The 23406-nt window shown below is 36.2% G+C and overlaps 2 protein-coding genes across 2 annotated transcripts; both read right to left on the bottom strand.

Moving 5' to 3' along the window:
- Nucleotides 1-1826: 1826 nt before the first annotated feature.
- LOC109091878 lies at nucleotides 1827-3124 on the bottom strand. The gene is made up of 5 exons (XM_042759322.1): nucleotides 2942-3124; nucleotides 2701-2813; nucleotides 2549-2613; nucleotides 2277-2455; nucleotides 1827-2116 (listed from the first exon to the last, which is right to left on the bottom strand). Exons 2-5 carry the CDS (start codon nucleotides 2713-2715, stop codon nucleotides 2019-2021), a joined length of 357 nt encoding a protein of 118 aa, XP_042615256.1. The 5' UTR covers nucleotides 2716-2813; nucleotides 2942-3124; the 3' UTR covers nucleotides 1827-2018.
- A 10453-nt stretch (nucleotides 3125-13577) lies between these two features.
- Nucleotides 13578-15469, bottom strand: LOC122134472 (dentin sialophosphoprotein-like). Its single transcript, XM_042759321.1, has 2 exons — nucleotides 15269-15469; nucleotides 13578-15184 (listed from the first exon to the last, which is right to left on the bottom strand). The coding sequence occupies exons 1-2, from the start codon at nucleotides 15432-15434 to the stop codon at nucleotides 13671-13673; spliced, it is 1680 nt and encodes a 559-aa protein (XP_042615255.1). The 5' UTR covers nucleotides 15435-15469; the 3' UTR covers nucleotides 13578-13670.
- Between the last annotated feature and the right edge of the window lie 7937 nt (nucleotides 15470-23406).

The following is a 23406-nucleotide window of genomic DNA, read 5'->3' as shown; positions in this document are numbered from 1 at the left end:
GTTTCTCTTGTTGAATAATTAGCCAGTTTTGATGGAAATCATATGGAAAAAAATAGCTGCCGGAACAAATGTATTTTCAGTGTATTTTCCATAAGTCTTTTGTAACGTGAAGTATGTTATCAAACCCCTTCAAATAAGAATAAAGATAATTTTGAACTGAGATTTTACAGCGTTTACAGCATGTTTAACACTACCAATTCTACACAATGCATTTCAATGAAGTAAGCATTTATTGACGATAGGAACGATCTTCAATTCTGGCGTGCTCTTTCATTACTGCACTATTTTTATGTTTTTATGTGTTGTCAAGAACAAACAAGAAACAGACAGCCTTTGTCAGGGCAGAATCAGACACAAGAAAAAGAAACTTCACAGGTGAGAACAGATAGAGTGGCTTTTAAAACATGGCTGCTATTGCATAGTTTTTTTTTTTTACATTGTATAAAATTTATTAATACATTAGTGTTTGTAGGATTATACATGGACCAATCATAAAAAAATAATATATAATTAGTAAAATATAGAAAAAACTATGTAACATATTAGTATGATGAACAACTTCTCAGCTATCATTTTTAACTACAGTAGGTACTTATTATCTAAGTGTTAAAAAATATTTTAGGATACAAATTATTGGTTATTGTCCAGCAGTGTGCTTAATATGTTATGTTCTTCTGTATGTCACTATTCCCTGTGTGCACGTTTCAAACAAGCAGAAGTGAATTCAGAGTTGAGAGTGAATGAAGCAGAAAGGTTCAAAAAGGCTTCAGAGGTAAGTACAGATTATTTACAGCATTGTCTATGATAAGATATTTCTTATACCTTTTATCAGACTAATTTGTACTTTTTTTATAGAGAGAACAGGGGGCATCTGGCATAGGGTTGGCTGCTGTAGAAATAGGCAGGTCTTCTGTAACTGTATTAAAACCAGACAAGTCAGATCCTAAGACTATTGTGTGTCAGGTGCTTCGGGACAGAACTCTAAAATTTCAGGTTCACTGGTACCAAGAATTTGCATGGCTTAATTTTGAGCCTGGTACTGATGGAGCATTGTGCTTCAAAGCCTTTAAAAACAAAACTTAAGAATTTGCCAAAAAAATCAGAAATCACCTTTATATCTCTGGTTTTAAGAACTGGAAAAAGGACCCAGAGAGAGGTTTACATTATATGTATATATATATATATATATATATATATATATATATATATATATATATATATATATATATATATATATATATATATATATATATATTAATATATATAAAAACAGGTATAACACTAGACATTCTGTCCCCCCCACTTTTGAAACGATGGCTAAGCCCCTGTGTAGTTAGATTATTTGTTCTTATTTTCTTTATTTGACAGTATAGTACTTTTTCCCCTAAAATAGCACATACCGAACCATCCTAAGACCATGACTGTAAAACCGTGATACAAACTGAACCGTGAGTACTTTGAACCGTTACACTCCTATTTTTTATTGATCAACAAATAAATTAACAAATGTAATGCATTTCAATAGTTTTACCAGAGTTCATCTTAGATATAACAGAAGATGGTTATATATTACATATATATTCATATATATTACAATATTACAAAAGAATTCAGTTGAAAATGTGGTTGTTGTAGCTTATACTATACGTTTGTAGATTGTTATGTTGTACCCACTTTTACTCATCCGACTACAACACATACAGAATAAACAAACAATAAATTAATGACTTTAAAGAACTGCCCCTTGATTTGTAGATTACATTATTCAGAAAAGAAAACCAATGACAATATGATTTAACTGAGTCTTTTTTTTAAGAATAAAATAAATTACTAAAAGTGCTTGTATGACTAGTGTTAACCTGTTCTGAAAACAGAACAAGAGCTAAAAACAGACACATTCAGTTCTAAAAACTGATGCAGTCAGAGTTTTGTTTACATGTACGAGTCCTTCATTTGAGCAGGCGTGAAAGGCAAGGAAGATTTAGACCCGTATGAATCAGTTATATTGGCCTGAGTGGTTACACCCAGTTAAACCATGGAACCAGAAGCGACACAGCAACCAGGACTGAAGCGGTCAACACACTGACCCTGCTGCTGACTTCACCTGACGAATATTCTGCATTACAAAAGAAAACACAGCAGAACAGATGGAACTTAATATTTATCATTCACTGTCAGTGTGGAACGTTATATTTTCTATTTACATGAGTATGAACACTAATCTGAGTTAAACAATTTTTTGCTGTCAAAATGCGAGATTAAAGTGCATCACTCACCGGTTCCATTTATTATGATTGAAGAAGTGAAGATCTGGAAGGGTAACGTGTTGTTTCTGGCTGCTCGGACTACAGTGTTCACTATCTGGGTGCTATTGGGTAGAACGGCGTCCGCTCCGAATGTGAGATCCATGGAGTTTCGGATTGTTGGCACACTCCTTAATTTTACACTGGCAACACTGGAGAGAGTTTGGAATCAAGATTCATCAATGAAATCTGAGTGTTATGTTGAATCAGTAGCCAATTTCAAGAACACAGCAGTATATTCATACCTGAAGTTTGTTACGGATATGGTGCTGAATGATGTTGGATAATCAGCAAAGAAGAAAGGTTCAAGCTGCAAAACAAGAGTTATTTGACAAAATTGGCTTTATTTTGTAAAAGCATTTTACCCAAAATTCATAAGTAGAAACGTCACACTCACCACTGCTTTTATCATCGAAGCTCTGTTCTGAAATTCAGTAGAACTTTTATTTGAAAGAGCAGCCACAAAGGTTCCATTGGTGAGGATTGTCAGCGGAATTATCTTCACTGATTCTACAAAAAAAGGATTTTTTTTTTAAAGTATCACAAATTGCACAAAACATTATAGTCATATTAACAAAGTAAAATCTTAGAAATTGGGTATATCAGAAAACTCTAACTCAAATGTGATTTCAACTTACTAAGGACATTTATAGTGGTGGAATCAAGAGTGAGGTTGAACCCTGAAGTTGGAGTTGTAGCTGCTTCTTTCAGAGTTTCCACAATGTCAGTGTTGCTGGGGATCGGTTCAGTGGATGTTTGGCTAAACACTAATTCAAGCACTGCCTGTACATTTTCCTCTGCTCGGGTTCTGGAAAAAAGCTCTGAAAAGAATCACACGTGTAAAGAATACATCTGTCACTGTGTAAGACACGAGTATTTAGTCTTTTACATATTCCATAAAACTGGGGTTAGTGCATATCAAGTGGTCCAAAAATTGTAAAGCTGATTAGCTGGAAATTGGAAGTTGGGATCTCAAATAACTTTTTAACAGCAGAATCATAGAGGACTTATTTGTTGAAATTGAGGTAATCACGGAAAACAACTTAAAATTACTCAAACAACCTCCATTGGACTCCTTGAGATGGATGGACCCTTTGTGTCAGAGAGATTCCAGATTCTTACAAATGTATCAAGTCTATATGCAGGAGATGTTGTTAAAGATTCTCTTAAAGGTGCAGTAAGAGATCTTGGAAAATGTTAACTTTAACCTGATAGCACTGAAAGCAAATGTCCCACTGAACGCATATACACTCACAGACCAGAATACCAGAGACAACATTATTACAATAGGCTGGAATTGGGAACCGCTGGGCTACATCATGTGTCATTCACCGGTGTGTGAGTACTACAATACCAGGAAGGAAGATGGGGTTGTTAAATTTTTGTCTGCCATTCTCGTTCTGTCTGCACAGCATACGAGAACACACTGTATCCTGTCTGAGCGAACCGGTGCGCAGAAGTATCCTAATACATATGTTGACAGGCAGGTAGGAAAGCCAATTAAAAAGCTCGGACCAAGCGTTTTTATTGGGCGAACATTTATTGGTCCTACACCTTCCACAGAATATATAAATACAGATAAATACATTTAGACCACTTAAATTTATGATTGCTATTGGGATGTGAAGAGACTTTTAACCAGCATAACAAAAAAATGTTTCTGAAGACAATCACCTATTGCACCTTTAATAAAACTAGATGAACTGGATTAAGTAATGAACTAGAAACCCACCTGAAAGCAATCACAATAGTCCTGATGAAAAGAACTCCATACTTCAGTTTATATACTTTGTCACACTATGGAAGAATGAGTTTTGGGAATGTCATTAAATGTCACATACAAGGATTAAATGCATTGATCATGTTATACTTTCCACTAAATAAGAATCAGATGCCAAAAATGGCTTTCAAAAGATCACCGTGGGAAACTAAGTGGGATACTAAATTTAACTTGATTTAGAGATGAAAACCAAACAAGCAACAATACAAAACAGACACAATTCCTTGCACATGCTACTACATCCGCAAAAAAAGTTTCTGTTGTTTAAGACTCACCTCATTTTGAACTTTGTCTGCTAGGTTCTTAAATGCCACACTTTGTGTGTTTTGAAGGTCTGGAAAAAATATTACTAAAATGACAAACTCTATGGTTACAACTGGTGGAGGGCGTGTTGGAACTGCTGTTGTGGTGGTGGTTTTGGCTGTTGTGGTTGTAGCAGTTGTTTTTGGCGTGGTGATTGTGGCTTTTGTGTTTGGCGTGGTTGATTTTGGCTTTTTTGTTGTTGGCATGGCAGTTGTGGCTTTTGTTGTTGACGTGGCGATTGCAGCTTTTGTTGTTGTCGTGGCAATTGTGGCTTTTGTTGTTTGCGTGATGATTGTGGCTTTTGCTGTTGGTGTGGCGATTGTGGCTTTTGTTGTTGGCGTGATGATTGTGGCTTTTGTTGTTGGTGTTTTTGTTGTCAACGTTGTTGCTTGATGCGTGGTTACTTTGGCTTCAGTGGGCTTGGTCGGGGTTGTAGTATGATTGGTAGTAGTGGAAAGGTCAGCTTTTGGCATAACTGTTGGTGGTTGAATTGCAGATTGTATTATATGTTTAACATAAAATGGGAAAATCAATGTGAACAAATTCATTTTTAAAGTAAAGTTTACATTGTAAGTAACAAGCACTCAAAAGGATCACATCACGTAACATCCAAAGTAGTGCAACCAGAGCTTTTTTATTTTTAACTGACTGGCTTTACCTTCTGCTCTGGTGATATTAAATGTAGTATTGGCACTGGTTATAGTACGTATTATCTCATTGTCATCTGGCAAAAGAGTGTCTTTCCTGAATTCCAAATTCATATCTGTGATCACTGATCCTTCTCTACAAGAATGAAAGGGAAAAAACAAGGTCTTTGTTAAAGATGTGATTTTATCAACATAAGTTAAGGTATGGCTTAGGATGAAGTCAAGGGCACTCTATATGTTTGTTACCCACATGAATCTAATCACTGTCAGTCTGAAGAAGGACGGGAACTCTTTTTTAAAGATCGGCACAAACTGTAGAAAAGTTACAAGATATGACAGGTTTAGGAAAAATGCAAAAACTCAAACTGGTAAGAGTTTAGGTGGTGATTAATTTGTCACATTACATATATATTATATTCAAAATCTTGTATATAATAACATTTGTACTGTACTTTGTAATTTTGGCTGTTCAAAACTACATCCTCCACTATGAAGTAAACATTTGTCACATACCTCCTTTTTTGACTCTTTTCTTCTCGTTTTTTTATAGATATCTGAATTTTTGTCAGACAGTAAAGAATCAAACATTTCTGAGCTGGAAAATCTGACTTCCACTGTAGTTGTGAGCGGTGCTGTTGTTTCAAGTAAAGGTGTGGTTGTAGTTGTGATGGCAAGATGGTTTGTTCTTGTAGTTACGGCAGTAGTTGTAGATATAGGGTTGGTTGCAGTTGTTTTTGGTTGGGTTGTAGGTGCAGGTATAGTTGAAGTTGTAGGCTGGGTTGAAGTGTGTGTGTTAGAGTTTGGGAGCAGGGGATACAGGTGGGGTTGAAGGCTGGGTTGCATTTGTTGTAGGTTGGGTTGCGGCAGATATAAACTGGGTTGTACCAATTGAAAGTTGTTGCTGTTTTGTCATTTGGTTTGTAAAGGTTGGTTTGGAATGTAGTTGGGATGTAGTTGCAGCTGTAGACTGAGTTGTAATTGTGGTGGGTGGGGACTGTAAGAGTTATAGTTTGGGTTGTAGTGGTAGATTTTGCTTTCAGATACAGATGCTGCATGAATTGTACTGGTAGGTTGGAGTGAATTTGTTGTCAATTGCATTGATGCCCGCCAAGTGAGTTGTTCTAGTCTCAGTTGTAGCTGTTGTAATCTGCTGGGTTGTAATTGTTGACAGTTTAACTGTTGTAGCTGTTGCAGGGTTTGATGTTGTCGTGGACTGGATTGTAGTTGATATAGGTTGGGGTGTAGTTGTGGTCTGGACTTTCTTGGTACCATTTGCAGTTGTGGTAAATGTCGCTTGAGTTATAATTGTAGACTGGATTGCAACTGTTTTTGTACTCTGAGGTTGGGTTATTTCTGAGTTGGGTTGAGATGTAGCTGTAGTTATAGGTGGGATTGCAGTTTGTGTAGGTTGTGAAATAGTTACAGGGTGGGCAGTTGTTGAGAATATAGGCTGGGTTGTAACTTTTGCAAGTTGTGGTGTAGTAATTGTGGATTGGGCATTAGATGTAGGTTGGATTTCAGTTTGAGTAGATTGTGAAGTAACAGTCTGGGCTGCATGTGTAGGTTGGGCAGCTGTTGAGAATATAGGCTGGGGTGTAACTGTTACAAGTTTGGTGTAATAATTGTGGACTGGGCATTAGTTATAGGTTGGATTTTCAGTTTGGAGTAGATTGTGAAGTAACAGTCTGGGCTGTATGTGTAGGTTGGGCAGCTGTTGAGAATATAGGCTGGGTTGTAACTGTTACAAGTTTTGGTGTAATAATTGTGGATTGGGCATTAGTTATAGGTTTGGATTTCAGTTTGAGTAGATTGTGAAGTAACAGTCTGGGCTGTATGTGTAGGTTGGGCAGCTGTTGGGAATATAGGCGTGGGTTGTAACTTTTGCAAGTTGTGGTGTAGTAATTGTGGATTGGGCATTAGTTATAGGTTGGATTTCAGTTTGAGTAGATTGTGAAGTAACGGTCTGGGCTGTATGTGTAGGTTGGGCAGTTGTTGAGAATATAGGCTGGGTTGTAAATGTTACAAGTTGTGGTGTAGTAATTGTGGATTGGGCATTAGTTATAGGTTGGATTTCAGTTTGAGTAGATTGTGAAGTAACGGTCTGGGCTGTATGTGTAGGTTGGGCAGTTGTTTGAGAATATAGGCTGGGTTGTAACTGTTACAAGTTGTGGTGTAATAATTGTGGACTGGGCATTAGTTATAGGTTGGATTTCAGTTTGAGTAGATTGTGAAGTAACAGTCTGGGCTGTATGTGTAGGTTGGGCAGCTGTTGGGAATATAGGCTGGGTTGTAACTTTTGCAAGTTGTGGTGTAGTAATTGTGGATTGGGCATTAGTTATAGGTTGGATTTCAGTTTGAGTAGATTGTGAAGTAACGGTCTGGGCTGTATGTGTAGGCTGGGGAATTGAGAATTTAGGCTGTGTTGTAACTGTTGCAAGTTGTGGTGTAGTAATTGTGGATTGGGCATTAGTTATAGGTTGGATTGCAGTTTGAGTAGATTGTGAAGTAACAGTCTGGGCTGTATGTGTTGGTTGGGCAGTTGTTGAGAATATAGGCTGGGTTGTAACTGTTACAAGTTGTGGTGTAGTAATTGTGGATTGGGCATTAGTTATAGGTTGGATTGCAGTTTGAGTAGATTGTGAAGTAACAGTCTGGGCTGTATGTGTAGGGTTGGCAGCTGTTGAGAATATAGGTTGGGGTTGTAACTTTTGCAAGTTGTGGTGTAGTAATTGTGGATTGGGCATTAGTTATAGGTTGGATTTCAGTTTGAGTAGATTGTGAAGTAACAGTCTGGGCTGTATGTGTAGGCTGGGGAATTGAGAATATAGGCTGGGTTGTAACTGTTGCAAGTTGTGGTGTAGTAATTGTGGATTGGGCATTAGTTATAGGTTGGATTTCAGTTTGAGTAGATTGTGAAGTAACAGTCTGGGCTGTATGTGTAGGGCTGGGGAATTGAGAATATAGGCTGGGTTGTAACTGTTGCAAGTTGTGGTGTAGTAATTGTGGATTGGGCATTAGTTATAGGTTGGATTGCAGTTTGAGTAGATTGTGAAGTAACAGTCTGGGCTGTATGTGTAGGTTGGGCAGCTGTTGAGAATATAGGTTGGGTTGTAACTTTTGCAGTTTTGTGGTGTAGTAATTGTGGATTGGGCATTAGTTATAGGTTGGATTTCAGTTTGAGTAGATTGTGAAGTAACAGTCTGGGCTGTATGTGTAGGCTGGGGAATTGTTGAGAATATAGGCTGGGTTGTAACTTTTGCAAGTTGTGGTGTAGTAATTGTGGATTGGGCATTAGTTATAGGTTGGATTTCAGTCTGTGTAGATTGTGAAGTAACGGTCTGGTGGTGTGTTTTTTGTGTGGTGTGGGGTTTTGAGTATATGGTGTGTTTTGTCTGTTGCAAGTTGTGGTGTAGTAGTTGTGGACTGGGCATTAGTTTTAGGTTGGACTGCAGATGGATTTGGTTGAGAAGCAAATATGGTCTGGAAAGTTGTTGAGAAAGTAGGCTGGGCTGTACCTGTTTCAATCTGCAATGTACTCATTGTTGATTGGATATTTGTTATAGATTGGTCTGTAGTTTGTGTGTGTTGTGAAGTAATGACATGCTGGTTATTTGTGAAGGCTGTAGTCGGCATACTCTTTGTCTCCTCCTGGGGTGGTGTTGAAGATTCAGTTGCAGTTGTGTCAAAGTGTAGGTTTAGTGGTGAGTTCCACTACAACTGTTAGTGGGTTGTGCTGTAGATTGTGGCGCTTTTGTCAAAGAATGAACAAATAGATATTAGTCTCAATCATTCAGAACAAATACATAACCTCTTTTAAAAACAACCAAGCTGTTCTGACTTTAAAAAAGTTGGTGTATACTTAAGTAATGAGAAGAGAAACTACTGCATTAAGATAAGGCTACCAAAATTACTTTATTGTCTTTTCTACGTTCTGGCCAATCCTGGAAATTTAACATTGAATCTGAATAATATTATGCATTGTCATGCATCATATGAAACATGTGAGTATGGTTTTGGATAACTTACAGAAAAGAGGACTTTCATGTGAGATAGTGGTTCCACTTATAAGCATGGTGGAGCCCTCAGTGGTAGCCATTGTATTATCCCCTGAAGTCACTGATTCTTCTGTAATTGCTGTAGTTCTTGATGTGGTAACCTCAGGTTGTGTTGCTGCACTATCCATGGTTGATGTATCTATAGCTGTTGATTTAGATGTTGTGATGGCTGAAGCTGACTGACCAGCAATTCCTTTAGTTGTAATTTCTTGTGATATTCCTGTTGTGTATTCCTCTGTAGAATCAGTAGTCGATAAATCAGGAATCTTAGTGAATGATTGGGCTCCCGTGGTTGATTCTGGTGTAAAGAGTGTAGTTGATTGATTAGTAATTCCTATAGTTGTCAATTCAGTCTCTGCAGTTCTCAGATCATTCTCAGATGTGACACTTTTAGATATTCCTGATGTGAATGTTGTTGTGGATTCCAGTGCCTTTTTAGTGGTTAGTACATCAGTGAAGACAATAGTTTCTTTTATGGGTGGCTCCAGCTGTAATTCCTGTGGTTGACTGAGGTGTTGAGGGTTGTAGTTGATTGATCAGTAAATTCTACAGTTGACAGTTCGTTTTCCTCTGTTAAAACTTCTTTTGTTGAATCTGTTATAAATGGTGTTGATTTGTTTGTGACACCTGTAGATACATCAGGTGTGAATGTTGTTGCGGATCCCAATGCATTTTCAGTAGTCAGTACATCAGTAAAGTCTATTGTTGTTTCTTCTGCTGTGATTCCAGATGTAATTCCTGTGGTTGACTGAGGTGTTGAGGTTGTAGTTGATTGATCAGTAAATTCTACAGTTGACAGTTCAGTTTCCTCTGTTAAAACTTCTTTTGTTGAATCTGTTATAAATGGTGTTGATTTGTTTGTGACACCTGTAGATACATCAGGTGTGAATGTTGTTGCGGATCCCCAATGCATTTTCAGTAGTCAGTACATCAGTAACAAGTCTATTGTTGTTTCTTCTGCTGTGATTCCAGATGTAATTCCTGTGGTTGACTGAGGTGTTGAGGTTGTAGTTGATTGATCAGTAAATTCTACAGTTGACAGTTCAGTTTCCTCTGTTAAAACTTTCTTTGTTGAATCTGTTTATGTTATAGTTGATTTGTTTGTGACACCTGTAGATACATCAGGTGTGAATGTTGTTGCGGATCCCAATGCATTTTCAGTAGTTAGTACATCAGTAAAGTCTATTGTTGTTTCTTCTGCGGTGATTCCAGATGTAATTCTTGTGGTTGATTGTGGTTTTGTACTTGTAGTTGATTGATCAGTAACTCCTGTAGTTGACGGTTCAGTTTCCTCTGTTGAATCTTCCTCTGATGAATCATTTGTAAATGGCGTTGGTTTGTTGGAGAACACTTGTAGATATGTCTGATGTGAATGCTGTTGTCAAATTCTTCATCAGTAGTATCATTAGTGACATTTAAAGTTATTTCTTTCTAAGGTGGATTCAGCTGTAATTCTTGTGGTTGAATGAGGTTTTATACTTGTAATTGGATTATCAGTAACCTCTGTAGTTGACGGTTCGGTTTCCTCTGTTGAATCTTCCTCTGATGAATCATTTGTAAATGGTGTTGGTTTGTTTGAGACACTTGTAGATTTTTCTGATGTGAATGTGGTTGTCAGTTCTTCATCAGTAGTATCATCAGTGACATTTACAGTTATATCTTCTAAGGTGGATCCAGCTATAGTTTTTGTTGTTGATAGTGTTGTAGTTGGTTGATCAGTAACTCCTGTAGTTGACGGTTCAGTTTCCTCTGATGAATCTTCCTCTGATGAATCATTTGTAAATGGCGTTGGTTTGTTTGAGACACTTGTAGATATTTCTGATGTGAATGCTGTTGTCAATTCTTCATCAGTAGTATCATTAGTGACATTTAAAGTTATTTCTTCTAAGGTGGATTCAGCTGTAATTCTTGTGGTTGAATGAGGTTTAATACTTGTAATTGGATTATCAGTAACCTCTGTAGTTGATGGTTCGGTTTCCTCTGTTGAATCTTCCTCTGATGAATCATTTGTAAATGGTGTTGGTTTGTTTGAGACACTTGTAGATTTTTCTGATGTAAATTTGGTTGTCAGTTCTTCATCAGTAGTATCATCAGTGACATTTACAGTTATTTCTTCTAAGGTGGATCCAGCTATAATTTTTGTTGTTGATTTTGTACTTGTAGTTGATTGATCAGTAACTCCTGTAGTTGACGGTTCAGTTTCCTCTGTTGAATCTTCCTCTGATGAATCATTTGTAAATGGCGTTGGTTTGTTGGAGACACTTGTAGATATGTCTGATGTGAATGCTGTTGTCAATTCTTCATCAGTAGTATCATTAGTGACATTTAAAGTTATTTCTTCTAAGGTGGATTCAGCTGTAATTCTTGTGGTTGAATGAGGTTTTATACTTGTAATTGGATTATCAGTAACGTCTGTAGTTGACGGTTCGGTTTCCTCTGTTGAATCTTCCTCTGATGAATCATTTGTAAATGGTGTTGGTTGGTTTGAGACACTTGTAGATATTTCTGATGTGAATGTGTTTTTCAGTTCTTCATCAGTAGTATCATCAGTGACATTTACAGTTATATCTTCTAAGGTGGATCCAGCTATAGTTTTTGTTGTTGATTTGTTGTTGTAGTTGGTTGATCAGTAACTCCTGTAGTTTGACGGTTCAGTTTCCTCTGTTGAATCTTCCTCTGATGAATCATTTGTATGGAAATGTCTGGAGACACTTGTAGATAATGTGAATGCTGTTGTCAATTCTTCATCAGTAGTATCATTAGTGACATTTAAAGTTTATTTCTTCTAAGGTGGATTCAGCTTGTAATTCTTGTCAGTAACCTTTGGTTGACGGTTGTTTCCTTGTTGAAGCCTTCCTCTGATGATCAGTAAATCCTACACTTGTAGATATTTGACAGTTCCGTTTCCTCTGTTGAATCTTCCTCTGATGGATCCATTTGTAGATATGTCTGATGTGTTGTAGTTTGGTTGAAGCTGTTTGTCAGTTGAATCTTCCTCTTCATCATTTGTAGAAATGTCTGATGTGAAAAGCTTGTTGTTAGTCAGTAGTATCATCAGTGACAGTTAGAGTTATTCTTCTAAGGTGGATTCAGCTATAGCTCTTGTGTTTGGTTGTGTGAGTTGATTGATCAGTAACTCCTATGTTGACAGTTCAGTTTCCTCTAAATCTTCCTGATGAATCATTTGTAGATAGTTCTGATGTTCCTCTGTGTCAGTTCTCATCATCTGTAGTATTGTTAGTGTATGCTAAGTTATTTCTTCTAAGGTGGATTCAGCATAGTTCTTGTGTTTGGTTGTGTTGTAGTGTGATTGATCAGTAAATCCTACTGTTGATAGTTCCGTTCCTCTGTTGAAGTAATCTGATGTGAAATCATTTGTAGAATGTCCTGATGTGAAGAAAGCTGTTGTCAGGTCTTCTTCTAGTAAGGTTAGTAAGGTACAGTTTAGTTTTCTTCTAGTGGATTCAGCAATAGTTCTTGTGGTTGGTGTGTTGTAGTTGATTGATCAGTAAATCCTACTGTTGATAGTTCCGTTTCCTCTGTTGAATCTTCCTCTGATGAATCATTTGTAGATATGTCTGACGTGAAAGCTGTTGTCAGTTCTTCATCAGTAGTTAATCACAGTGACATTTACAGTTATTTCTTCTAAGGTGGATTCAGCTATAGTTCTTGTGTTTGGTTGTGTTGTAGTCGATTGATCAGTAAATCCTACTGTTGATAGTTCCGTTTCCTCTGTTGAATCTTCCTCTGATGAATCATTTGTAGATATGTCTGATGTGAAAGCTGTTGTCAGTTCTTCATCAGTAGTATCATCAGTGACATTTACAGTTATTTCTTCTAAGGTGGATTCAGCTATAGTTCTTGTGTTTGGTTGTGTTGTAGTCGATTGATCAGTAAATCCTACTGTTGATAGTTCCGTTTCCTCTGTTGAATCTTCCTCTGATGAATCATTCGTAGAAATGTCTGATGTGAAAGCTGTTGTCAATTCTTCATCAGTAGTATCATCAGTGACATTTACAGTTATTTCTTCTAAGGTGGATTCAGCTATAGCTCTTGTGTTTGGTTGTGTTGTAGTTGATTGATCAGTAAATCCTACAGTTGTTAGTTCCGTTTCCTCTGTCGAATCTTCCTCTGATGAATCATTCGTAGAAATGTCTGATGTGAAAGCTGTTGTCAATTCTTCATCAGTAGTATCATCAGTGACATTTACAGTTATTTTCTTCTAAGGTGGATTCAGCTATAGCTCTTGTGGTTGGTTGTGTTGTAGTTGATTGATCAGTAAATCCTACAGTTGATAGTTCCGTTTCCTCTGTTGAATCTTCCTCTGATGAATCATTCGTAGAAATGTCTGATGTGAAAGCTGTTGTCAATTCTTCATCAGTAGTATCATCAGTGACATTTACAGTTATTTCTTCTAAGGTGGATTCAGCTATAGCTCTTGTGTTTGGTTGTGTTGTAGTTGATTGATCAGTAAATCCTACAGTTGACAGTTCCGTTTCCTCTGTTGAATCTTCCTCTGATGAATCATTTGTAGAAATGTCTGATGGTGAAAGCTGTTGTCAGTTCTTCATCAGTAGTATCATTAGTGATAGGCTACAGTTATTTCTTCTAAGGTGGATTCAGCAATAGTTCTTGTGGTTGGTTGTGTTGTAGTTGATTGATCAGTAAATCCTACTGTTGATAGTTCCGTTTCCTCTGTTGAATCTTCCTCTGATGAATCATTTGTAGATATGTCTGATGTGAAAGAAGCTGTTGTCAGTTCTTCATCTGTAGTATTGTTAGTGTAGGCTACAGTTATTTCTTCTAAGGTGGATTCAGCAATAGTTCTTGTGTTTGGTTGTGTTGTAGTTGATTGATCAGTAAATCCTACTGTTGATAGTTCCGTTTCCTCTGTCGAATCTTCCTCTGATGAATCATTTGTAGAAATGTCTGACGTGAAAGCTGTTGTCAATTCTTCATCAGTAGTATCATCAGTGACATTTACAGTTATTTCTTCTAAGGTGGATTCAGCTATAGCTCTTGTGTTTGGTTGTGTTGTAGTTGATTGATCAGTAAATCCTACTGTTGATAGTTCCGTTTCCTCTGTCGAATCTTCCTCTGATGAATCATTTGTAGAAATGTCTGACGTGAAAGCCGTTGTCAGTTCTTCATCAGTAGTATCATCAGTGACATTTACAGTTATTTCTTCTAAGGTGGATTCAGCTATAGTTCTTGTGTTTGGTTGTGTTGTAGTTGGTTGATCAGTAACTCCTGTAGTTGACGGTTCAGTTTCCTCTGTTGAATCTTCCTCTGATGAATCATTTGTAGAAATGTCTGATGTGAAAGCTGTTGTCAATTCTTCATCAGTAGTATCATCAGTGACATTTACAGTTATTTCTTCTAAGGTGGATTCAGCTATAGCTCTTGTGTTTGGTTGTGTTGTAGTTGATTGATCAGTAAATCCTACAGTTGAAAGTTCCGTTTCCTCTGTTGAATCTTCCTCTGATGAATCATTTGTAGAAATGTCTGACGTGAAAGCTGTTGTCAATTCTTCATCAGTAGTATCATCAGTGACATTTAAAGTTATTTCTTCTAAGGTGGATTCAGCTATAGTTCTTGTGTTTGGTTGTGTTGTAGTTGATTGATCAGTGAATCCTACAGTTGATAGTTCTGTTTCCTCTGTTGAATCTTCCTCTGATGAATCATTTGTAGATATGTCTGATGTGAAGGCTGTTGTCAATTCCCGTGCTTCATCTGTAGTATTGTCAGTGTAGTCTACAGTTATTTCTTCTAAGGTGGATTCAGCTATAGCTCTTGTGTTTGGTTGTGTTGTAGTTGATTGATCAGTAAATCCTACAGTTGATAGTTCCGTTTCCTCTGTTGAATCTTCCTCTGATGAATCAGTTGCAAAGGCTGTTGTTGATTCATCTGTAACATTTGTGGCTGAGTCATCAGTGAAACCAATTGGTAATTCATCAGTAAATGCTATAGTTCCTGCCGTAAATTTTGGTGTGTTGATTGACGGATCTGTAGTATCAGTGGTAGGGTCATCCGGCAAAGATGTTGAAAATTCTTCTATTGTTGTCATTTCTGTCAGGTCACCGTTGGTTGATTCATCTGTGAGCAGTGTGACATTTTTTTTTATTTCCAGTAAATTCTTTTTTTGTGAAGTTATTGTGCAACATGACAAAGTGAACTCACCTGATAATCCGGTTCTAGATTCCACAGTGCTGCTTGTAATTGTTTCCATGGATATTTCTGTGGCAAGTCCATCAGTTGTATCTGCTGTAGAATCATTTGTAACACGAATAACTGAATCTGTTGCGATGTCATTTGTTGAGTCTGTAGCTGCTGTAACATCAGTCATTGCTGTTGAGTGAGCTCTGATTGCAGTATGTGCTGTTAAAAATGATCAATCAAACATTAGAACAAGTGCACAGATTGTGAGTGAGTAAAAAAAACAAAGGGATAAACAATATGTGAATATTATTATTATTGTTGTGAAAAGATGTGATATAAAGTTTTAATATAAACGGTGGTGGTCATTAATGCTTTTCTACATATTTTTATATGAAAGAATTGTTATCATTTTTGAATATTGTGTGATGTGAGATAAATGATCAAAATACACATTTTAAATTATTTGGTTTTGTTCTATGCAGAAAATGCCTTGCCCAGCCTTTCTCAATTCTCAATTCTCTCGTCTCCCCTGTATGACACACTCGGTTCAGGTCATGGAACATTTGATTAATGAGCTGATGAGTTGAATGAGGTGTGTTAGATCAGAAAAATATACTGCAAAAAAAGTGCAGTGCTTTTGTGTGACTTAGTTATCGTGCAGTAGAGGTTTGTTAGATGTCTTGAGTTCAATGGGACCTCACAATCTGTCGGGTTTCATTCTGGGATTGGGTCAGATTTTAATGTTTAACTTTGGGTTTGCACTGGGTTTGGGGTTTTAAATAATGAATAATAATAATAATAATAATAATAATAATAATACAATTTAAAAAAAAAAAACTGCAGTCAATTTGTACCTAAAATGTGTGCATCTGGGTCTGCTTCTTTGGAGAATAGAATTTGTACCTGTTTGGCTGGGTCAAGTGATGGTTTCAGTTACGGGCTAAGTTTAGGTTTCAACTTAAGGCAAGACATTTTGGCAAGAGATTTTGAGCCATTTTGCTTCAATAAATCTTCTTTCAGACTAGAAATACATCCAAAGTACACATTTCAGTGTACTTCACTTCATCTGTTTGCATGTGTAGGTTTCAATTACAGTGCATATCTTCAAAGGATGTTTTTTTATGAATAATTTTTTTTTTTCTCTTCTTAGCAGTTTATTTCCTTTCTATTTTATGAAAGTTTTTACTGAGAAATTTGTTACTGTCATTCGACTGGTTTTATTATTGCACTTTATCTATTTGCGTCTGTAAATTTGAATTACAATACATATCTTTAAAGGCCGTTTCTCAAAATGAGTTTGTTTCTCCATTTCAGCAGCACCTACAGACACCAAACTTAGCAGTTTTATTCCTCTCTATATTCTGAAGATTTTTACTGAAGGGTTTGTTAATATGTCATTTGCCTAGTTTTATTATTACACTTTATCTATTTTTGTCTGTAAATTTAAATTATATCTTCAAATGCCGTTTTTACCTCAATTTCAGCCGCACTTAAATACACAAAACTAAGTAGTTGTATTCCTATTTATATTCTGAAGGTTTGTACTGAGGGGTTTGTTTGTATATCATTTGCTGCTTTATTTAAGAATTTATTTCCAAAAACAAGGTTAAAATATTGACAGTATTTTTCTGATTTTTTTGGAGTGATTAAAAGAGATACAAAATCTGTAAATCAGTATGTAAATGCAATGAAACAAGAATTTTGAACCTGGCTTTATCCAGTGTTCAGGGGGCAGTTGCATAAATTTAGCTTTTACGTTAAGACCGTGTCTTAAGAACAAGTCTGATCAAATAGCAGTTATCCAATGGTAATTAAACTTATTTCTCAGATTCAACTCAAGTTATCTACATTTTTATGTAACCGACTTAAAATCTGTAAATTCGTTTTAATCCTGCATTTATTCAAAATGGTGTAAAGTTGGCAGAAATTATCACCTCAGTGATGACTGTAGATCATAAAAAGCGGCAGTACTCTGACTGTGGTTACATAAAGTTGTGTGGAAACATATAACAACTACTTTTGTCCATTATCACAAAATAATTCAACTATTTTATGTTGTGACTGGAGATTTCATTTACTGAAAATGTCTTTTTACTTTTTTTAACTTTAGTTACCCAGACTATGCAAATTCCAAACCCAGGATAGCTAGTATTGCCACAGTCTTAATATTGCTACAGATTGTGTGTGTGGGGGGGGGGGGGGGGGGGGGGGGGGGGGGGGGGGGGGGGGGGGGGGGGGGGGAGGGGGGGGGTGTGTGTTAAACTGACACTTTATGTAAGTATATGGCAGATTCTTAAGCTATTTATTATTCATTTACATCTTTAACTCAACTAAGCTAGTGACTGATATTTATGGAAGCCAATTTCCGCCACTGAATAAAAAAATTGAAAAGTCATTGTGTAATTTTTTTCTCTATTCTGTTTTTTTTTAATCTTTATATCTTAGTTTATATCTTGAAAACCTGACTTTATAACAAGCATTTGCAAGTTATGAACCTGCAATTGCGAGAGAAAAAAAGTCAGTATTGTGAAAAAAAATAGGATTGCAACATATAAACTTGCAATTGTGAGAAAAAGTCAGAACTGTGAGAAAAAAGAACTGTCAGAACTGTGTCAGAATTGCAAGTTTATATCACACAATTCTCAGGAAAAAGAATTGCAATATGTAATCTCATAATTGCGAGAAGTTGTATTTATTTATTTATTGGTGGAAATGGGCTTCCATAGATATTTACAATGAAAATACTATTAATACACATTTTGAAATATATTTTTTATTTCATTATTCATTTTATCCATCTTTAAGTATTTGGGAAAATGTTCCTATTTCAGTCAAATATTATTTATTTCCAGGCATAACAATTTTTAAGTGAAAGTTTAAAGAGAAGAAAAGCAAATTAATCTCACCCGATTGGTCTGCTTGCTTTAAGAAATGATGGAGTCGAGTGTAATATCAAATTCATGGGTTAAGCAGTAAGTCCCATGGTAAAGGTAAATGAAGTCATGCATCACTAAAATTCACTGTTTTATAACCTCTCTTTGAGTCATGTGATGTGACAGCGTAGCATGTCATTAACCACAAGGTCTATTGCTTTGACAGAGGAGGAAGACCATTTCTAATTCAGTGTGTGAATCAGCATTCCAGGGTTTTAAGTTCTGCTAAATCACTCTTAAGCCAGAGGTGCATTGTTATTACATTCCATTTTCACAACCAAACTGGACTGAGATCTTATCAGTGCGTTCCTTATTTATGACATACCAACGACTAGATGAGGAGAAGGAAATATGTGAAATTACCACAGATTGCACCAAGGAAAGAAAGAGCTTTGTTGAGCTGTTTTCCAACCCAAAGGTGCTTTTTTGTAACTTTCTTTTCTCATCTCTTAACCTAATTATTATCAGTTGCATTGTCTAAGTGGTTTATTTATAGGTTGATTTCACATCTTTAAAGGCACAAACATTATTTTAACAAACATTTCTGATGTTATTTTATATATATTATGCTTCCGACTATGATTCTATCGGGTTAGAGGATGTAAAAAAGTCAAGTCAGGTCACCTATATTTATATAGCACTTCATACAATACAGATTGTGTCAAAGCAGCTTTACAGTGTTAAACAGAAAAGGCGTGTGCTGATAATGCAAGTAGGACAATAGAAAAGCAGTCAGTTTAGCAGGTAAAGTCAGTTCATTGTTGATTCAATGAGATCATCATCAGTCTAGAACACTCCTTGTTGTAATTGTTTGCTGGTAGTGTGGGAAGTCGTGGCCTATGGGTTAGAGAGTCGGACTCCCAATCGAAGGTTGTGAGTTCGAGTCTCGGGCCATGCAGGAAATTGTGGGTAAAGGGGGGGAGTGCATGTACAGTTTTCTCTCCACCTTCAATACCCATGACTTAGGTGCCCTTGAGCAAGGCATCGACCCCCCAACTGCTCCCCGGGGCGCCGCAGCATAAAACAAATGGCTGCCCACTGCTCCGGGTGTGTGTTCACAGTGTGTGTTGTGTGTGTTCACTGCTCTGTGTGTGTGTTCACTTTCGGATGGGTTAAATGCAGAGCAACGAATTCTGAGTAGGGTCCCATACTTGGCTGAATGTCACGTCACTTTTTTTTCAATTTTCAGGTATTTAAAGTGCATGATGTCCAGTTTTCCTCTGTAGGGTAAGTATACCAATTAATCCCACTTTCAACTCTGAAGTCAAAAAAAAGAAGGGGGAAAAAATGCTGGTAATTATTTTAAAACCATGTGAACTATTTTAAGCACGTAAACTACAAACACTGAATGATTGATTTTTTTCATTTTTCCCATTGGCTTTAAATTTACAAATATAAAACATCATAAATTGTTCTGTAGAGCAGATTATTTTCCATTTTTTTTTTTTCCATTGGCCTAAATGGTACACAAAACGTATGCAAAATACAGTAACACAAGCTTACCTTGAATGAAATTGAAAATTAAAATAGAGCATTTCTTAAAATATGGGGCACAATGAGATTACTATGATATGCTACATTCCACAGTATATTTAAGCTCCATGCTTGTCTTTTGATAAACATATCCTACATTCTTAAAGGAAACCCCCATTGTGTGGTGCTTTTTTGGCCCGCCACCGTGGGGAAGGGGACCAATTTTAAATCCCACCTATGGTGTTTTCAATGAGTGTAGATCCCGACAAACTTTGATGAATTTTCTAAGTTAGAGTGTACTTCTAACCTTTTACCTTACCTTGCTTAATAACCTTCATTTACAAACGTATATTTAGATAGACCTAGAATTTACGAACTGTGGAGGCCACCATTATATCATATGATATCCTGCTAATGTGTAAATCGCCTGTTTTTCAGCAAGAAAATTGTGGTGTTCATTAAATAAACACTCTGGAAAGTAATGCATGAACTGGCGTGTAGCCTCTTTATTTCTTAAGAACCAGCTTAGGCTTCTCTTTAACTACTTTGTTCTCTTTTACTCTTATGTTTGCTGTCACTTACATGTTTGTATGCTTGGGTACTACTGCCATCTAGAAGACAATAACTAGGAACACAACTAATCACAGTCAAACAAAAACTTAACAGCAAAAACCTGGACACAAATCACAGAGGCATGTCGCCTTCATCATGAGGGCACCGTAAAAATGTTCTTGCTGGTGCATCAGACTGTATGTTTTTCATGTTGAATGTTATTGGTACAGGTGATTAGCGACTAGCACAAACATTAGTACAAGTAATTTTTTTAAATACTTCCCCTGTTGATATTTTAAATCTGTTAAAATCAATATTTTTGTGAATAAATCCTGATGTGGGGCTTATTTGGAAACATTCAGATGCTCAAATGGTGCCTAAGTACTCCATTGAAGCCCATGGGCCAGACTTACAGACTTTATTCATAAAATATCTTAATTTATATATTTCTAAAATGTACATCAACTAATTATACATTTTTCAAATGAATCAAATTGCTTTTATAATCGTCTTCATGGGACCATGTACAGTGAAATTAGAGTAGGTTTTTCCCGGTTAACGAGTATATCACATTAATACACATACAGCAAATCATTAAAAGTTGAACTGCACTAACAACAGTAGGCATAAGAAAATAAAGAGTTTATATTGCAACAGTAATAGTGTATTGCATTCAAAGTGGTGAGGAAGACAAAAAAAAAAACAAAAATTTGGTATTACACTACTATACATGACATTAGAATGGGATTATATATGATGTCAATGACATATTGAAGTTCATACTGCTTATGGCTCAAGGAAAGAAACTGCCGTTAAATCTCCTAGTCCTTGTTTTAATGCACCAGTAAGGCCTGCCCTAAGGCAGCAGCTGAAACAAGTGAAGTGTGTTGAGTCCTTTAGTATTTTTGTGGCCTTATTGAGGTCCTTCAGTGATGTAAGGGGTCCGGTTGCTTTTCCTCGAGGAGTCCACTGATCTAAGCACCCTTCTCACCTCATGCGCCTGTAAAGTTAGTACATGGGTGTCACCTGCCTGGTGCGAACGGAGTGATGAGGAGTGACGAGTTTTTGACTGTGAATGTTTGAAATGTTTTTAGACAAAGCACCATAATACATTCGCAGATAGGAAATGCATACTTCACACATAGTTCACATTCTTGTTTCTCAGAAAACAACAAAACTTGAGCCAGTTAAATAAAAAAAAAAATAAAAAAATATATATATATAGCACTTTCTTGTCAAACATATTCCAATAATCTCTATTATTTATAACTTAGAAAGTTATTTTTTTAACAGTGTAGTGTTTTAAAATCAGGTTCAGTTTGTACCATCAGGTGCTGTAACTAAATTTTCCCTTTGAAGCGACACTTTTAATGCAAATCTACCTCAAACGCTGCAAAAGCAGAGCTGTTAAAATCATTAAGGACACAAATCACCCTGGTAACTTCTCTTTTCATTTTGCTGCCATCTGGAAAGCGCTTCCGTAGCTGATGGCCAAAAACTGAGAGACTTAGGAGGAGCTTCTTCCCCCAGGCCATAATAGGCTACAAAACTTAGACTCAGTCTCTTAACATCAACATTCACTTAATTATCAGTAAGATACTTAACATACTCACATTGTCACTAGCACACAGCAATTTCTATCATTTTTATTTTTATTTATTTACTTTTTTTTTACTACCTTGCTGCTATGTAAATACTCTTTACAACCTGTTTGCACATTCTTCTTTTGTACATTCCCGCTCATCTTAATATTTATTAAGTCTACAGTATACTGTCCTTTACATTTTATTTTATAAGCATCTTATTTTATTCTTATTTTTTTTTTATCGTACTTTTTCCATATCATTTTTTTTTGTATCATTTTCTTGTGTTTGTGTTCTTTAATAATTGCACTGTCCATGGAGCGGACCTGACTTACATTTTACTGCTGGTCATATGCTCTCCATATAACCATGTATGGGACAAATAAAAATCTTGAATCTTGAAAAAAATAAAAAATAAATACATTTTGAGCATTGCTAATCACTTTTTTTAAGCTTTTCTCAGCCTAGATTACATGACACTTTGTTAATAATCAACATACGCACTGACATGTCACTAAATCACACACCAGCAAAATACATTATAGACATTTTTATTGTGCCAGTAATTGTTTTTCCACATTTTTCTGGTAACTTAGTCAAAATGCTAGTTGTAATCATGTACATATAATGTTCAGAATTTTGTAAAGTGGATTTTGTTAAAAGCTCCGGCTCGACAAATGATTAGAATGTACTATAAATAAAGCTGTTTTAGTCACATCATGCTACTAAATGCTACTGGTTCTTCTTAATCAATACATAAAGTCTTGCGGTTTTAAACCACATAAGTTTATCTTTGTTTTTTCCAACTGAAAAGTTTACAGTTTGGTATTAAATCTACGATCAGGAATCTTAGTTGAGCATAAATGGCTGAATTATTTACTGCTCTATTACTTTAGAGACCCAGCAGATGGAAGCATTTATTGTTCCTGGAGATCTACTTAAGGCATGGAGAAAGTGAAGCCTGGATGACCGTGAGCAGTATATGACTTTGCATTTATTATGCCACTGCTGTGACATTTATCATACAGTCATTTCTCTTTTTCTTTTTCTTTTTTTAAATACTTTTCATTTTGTAGGAGTAGATGTTAAAAAAGTAGAGTTCACCTCTAAGCTGGGGTAAAGTCTTTTTTTGTGTTATGTTGTCTGAATAATTTCTTTATAGGATGTTTTTTTTTATCTTATAATTTTTTTTGTAGAGTATTTTTTGTTTTTTTTTTTTGTGTGTGTGTGCATGCACCTATCAATTTCACACAAGTTAATTGTTTATTGATAACATTAAAATTTAAAGCAAACCAATGTTGGAGTCATCTATCTTATATCCAATGTGGGATACTTGAAGCAAAATGGACTTTTCTTTCTTTCTTTTTCCTGTGTTTTTCCAAACAAACATTGACCCCTATAGACTTCATTTGATGGAAGTGTAAAAACACTGATACATTTCAGAGGAAAGAAAGTCATACCGGTTTGGAACGACAGGAGGGCAAGTAATTCATGACATTTTTTGGGTGTACTGTCATGAATATATGTAATGTTCCGTGCTCACATCACATGCTTTCCAAATTAAACCAATGAATCTCAGACGAAACGGCAGGGACTGGACAGACGGGTGTTGGAGGAG

The sequence above is a fragment of the Cyprinus carpio genome, chromosome A7, assembly GCF_018340385.1.
Source record: "Cyprinus carpio isolate SPL01 chromosome A7, ASM1834038v1, whole genome shotgun sequence".
Taxonomy (NCBI): Eukaryota; Metazoa; Chordata; class Actinopteri; order Cypriniformes; family Cyprinidae; genus Cyprinus; species Cyprinus carpio.
This window is presented reverse-complemented; position numbering and strand designations above follow the sequence as displayed.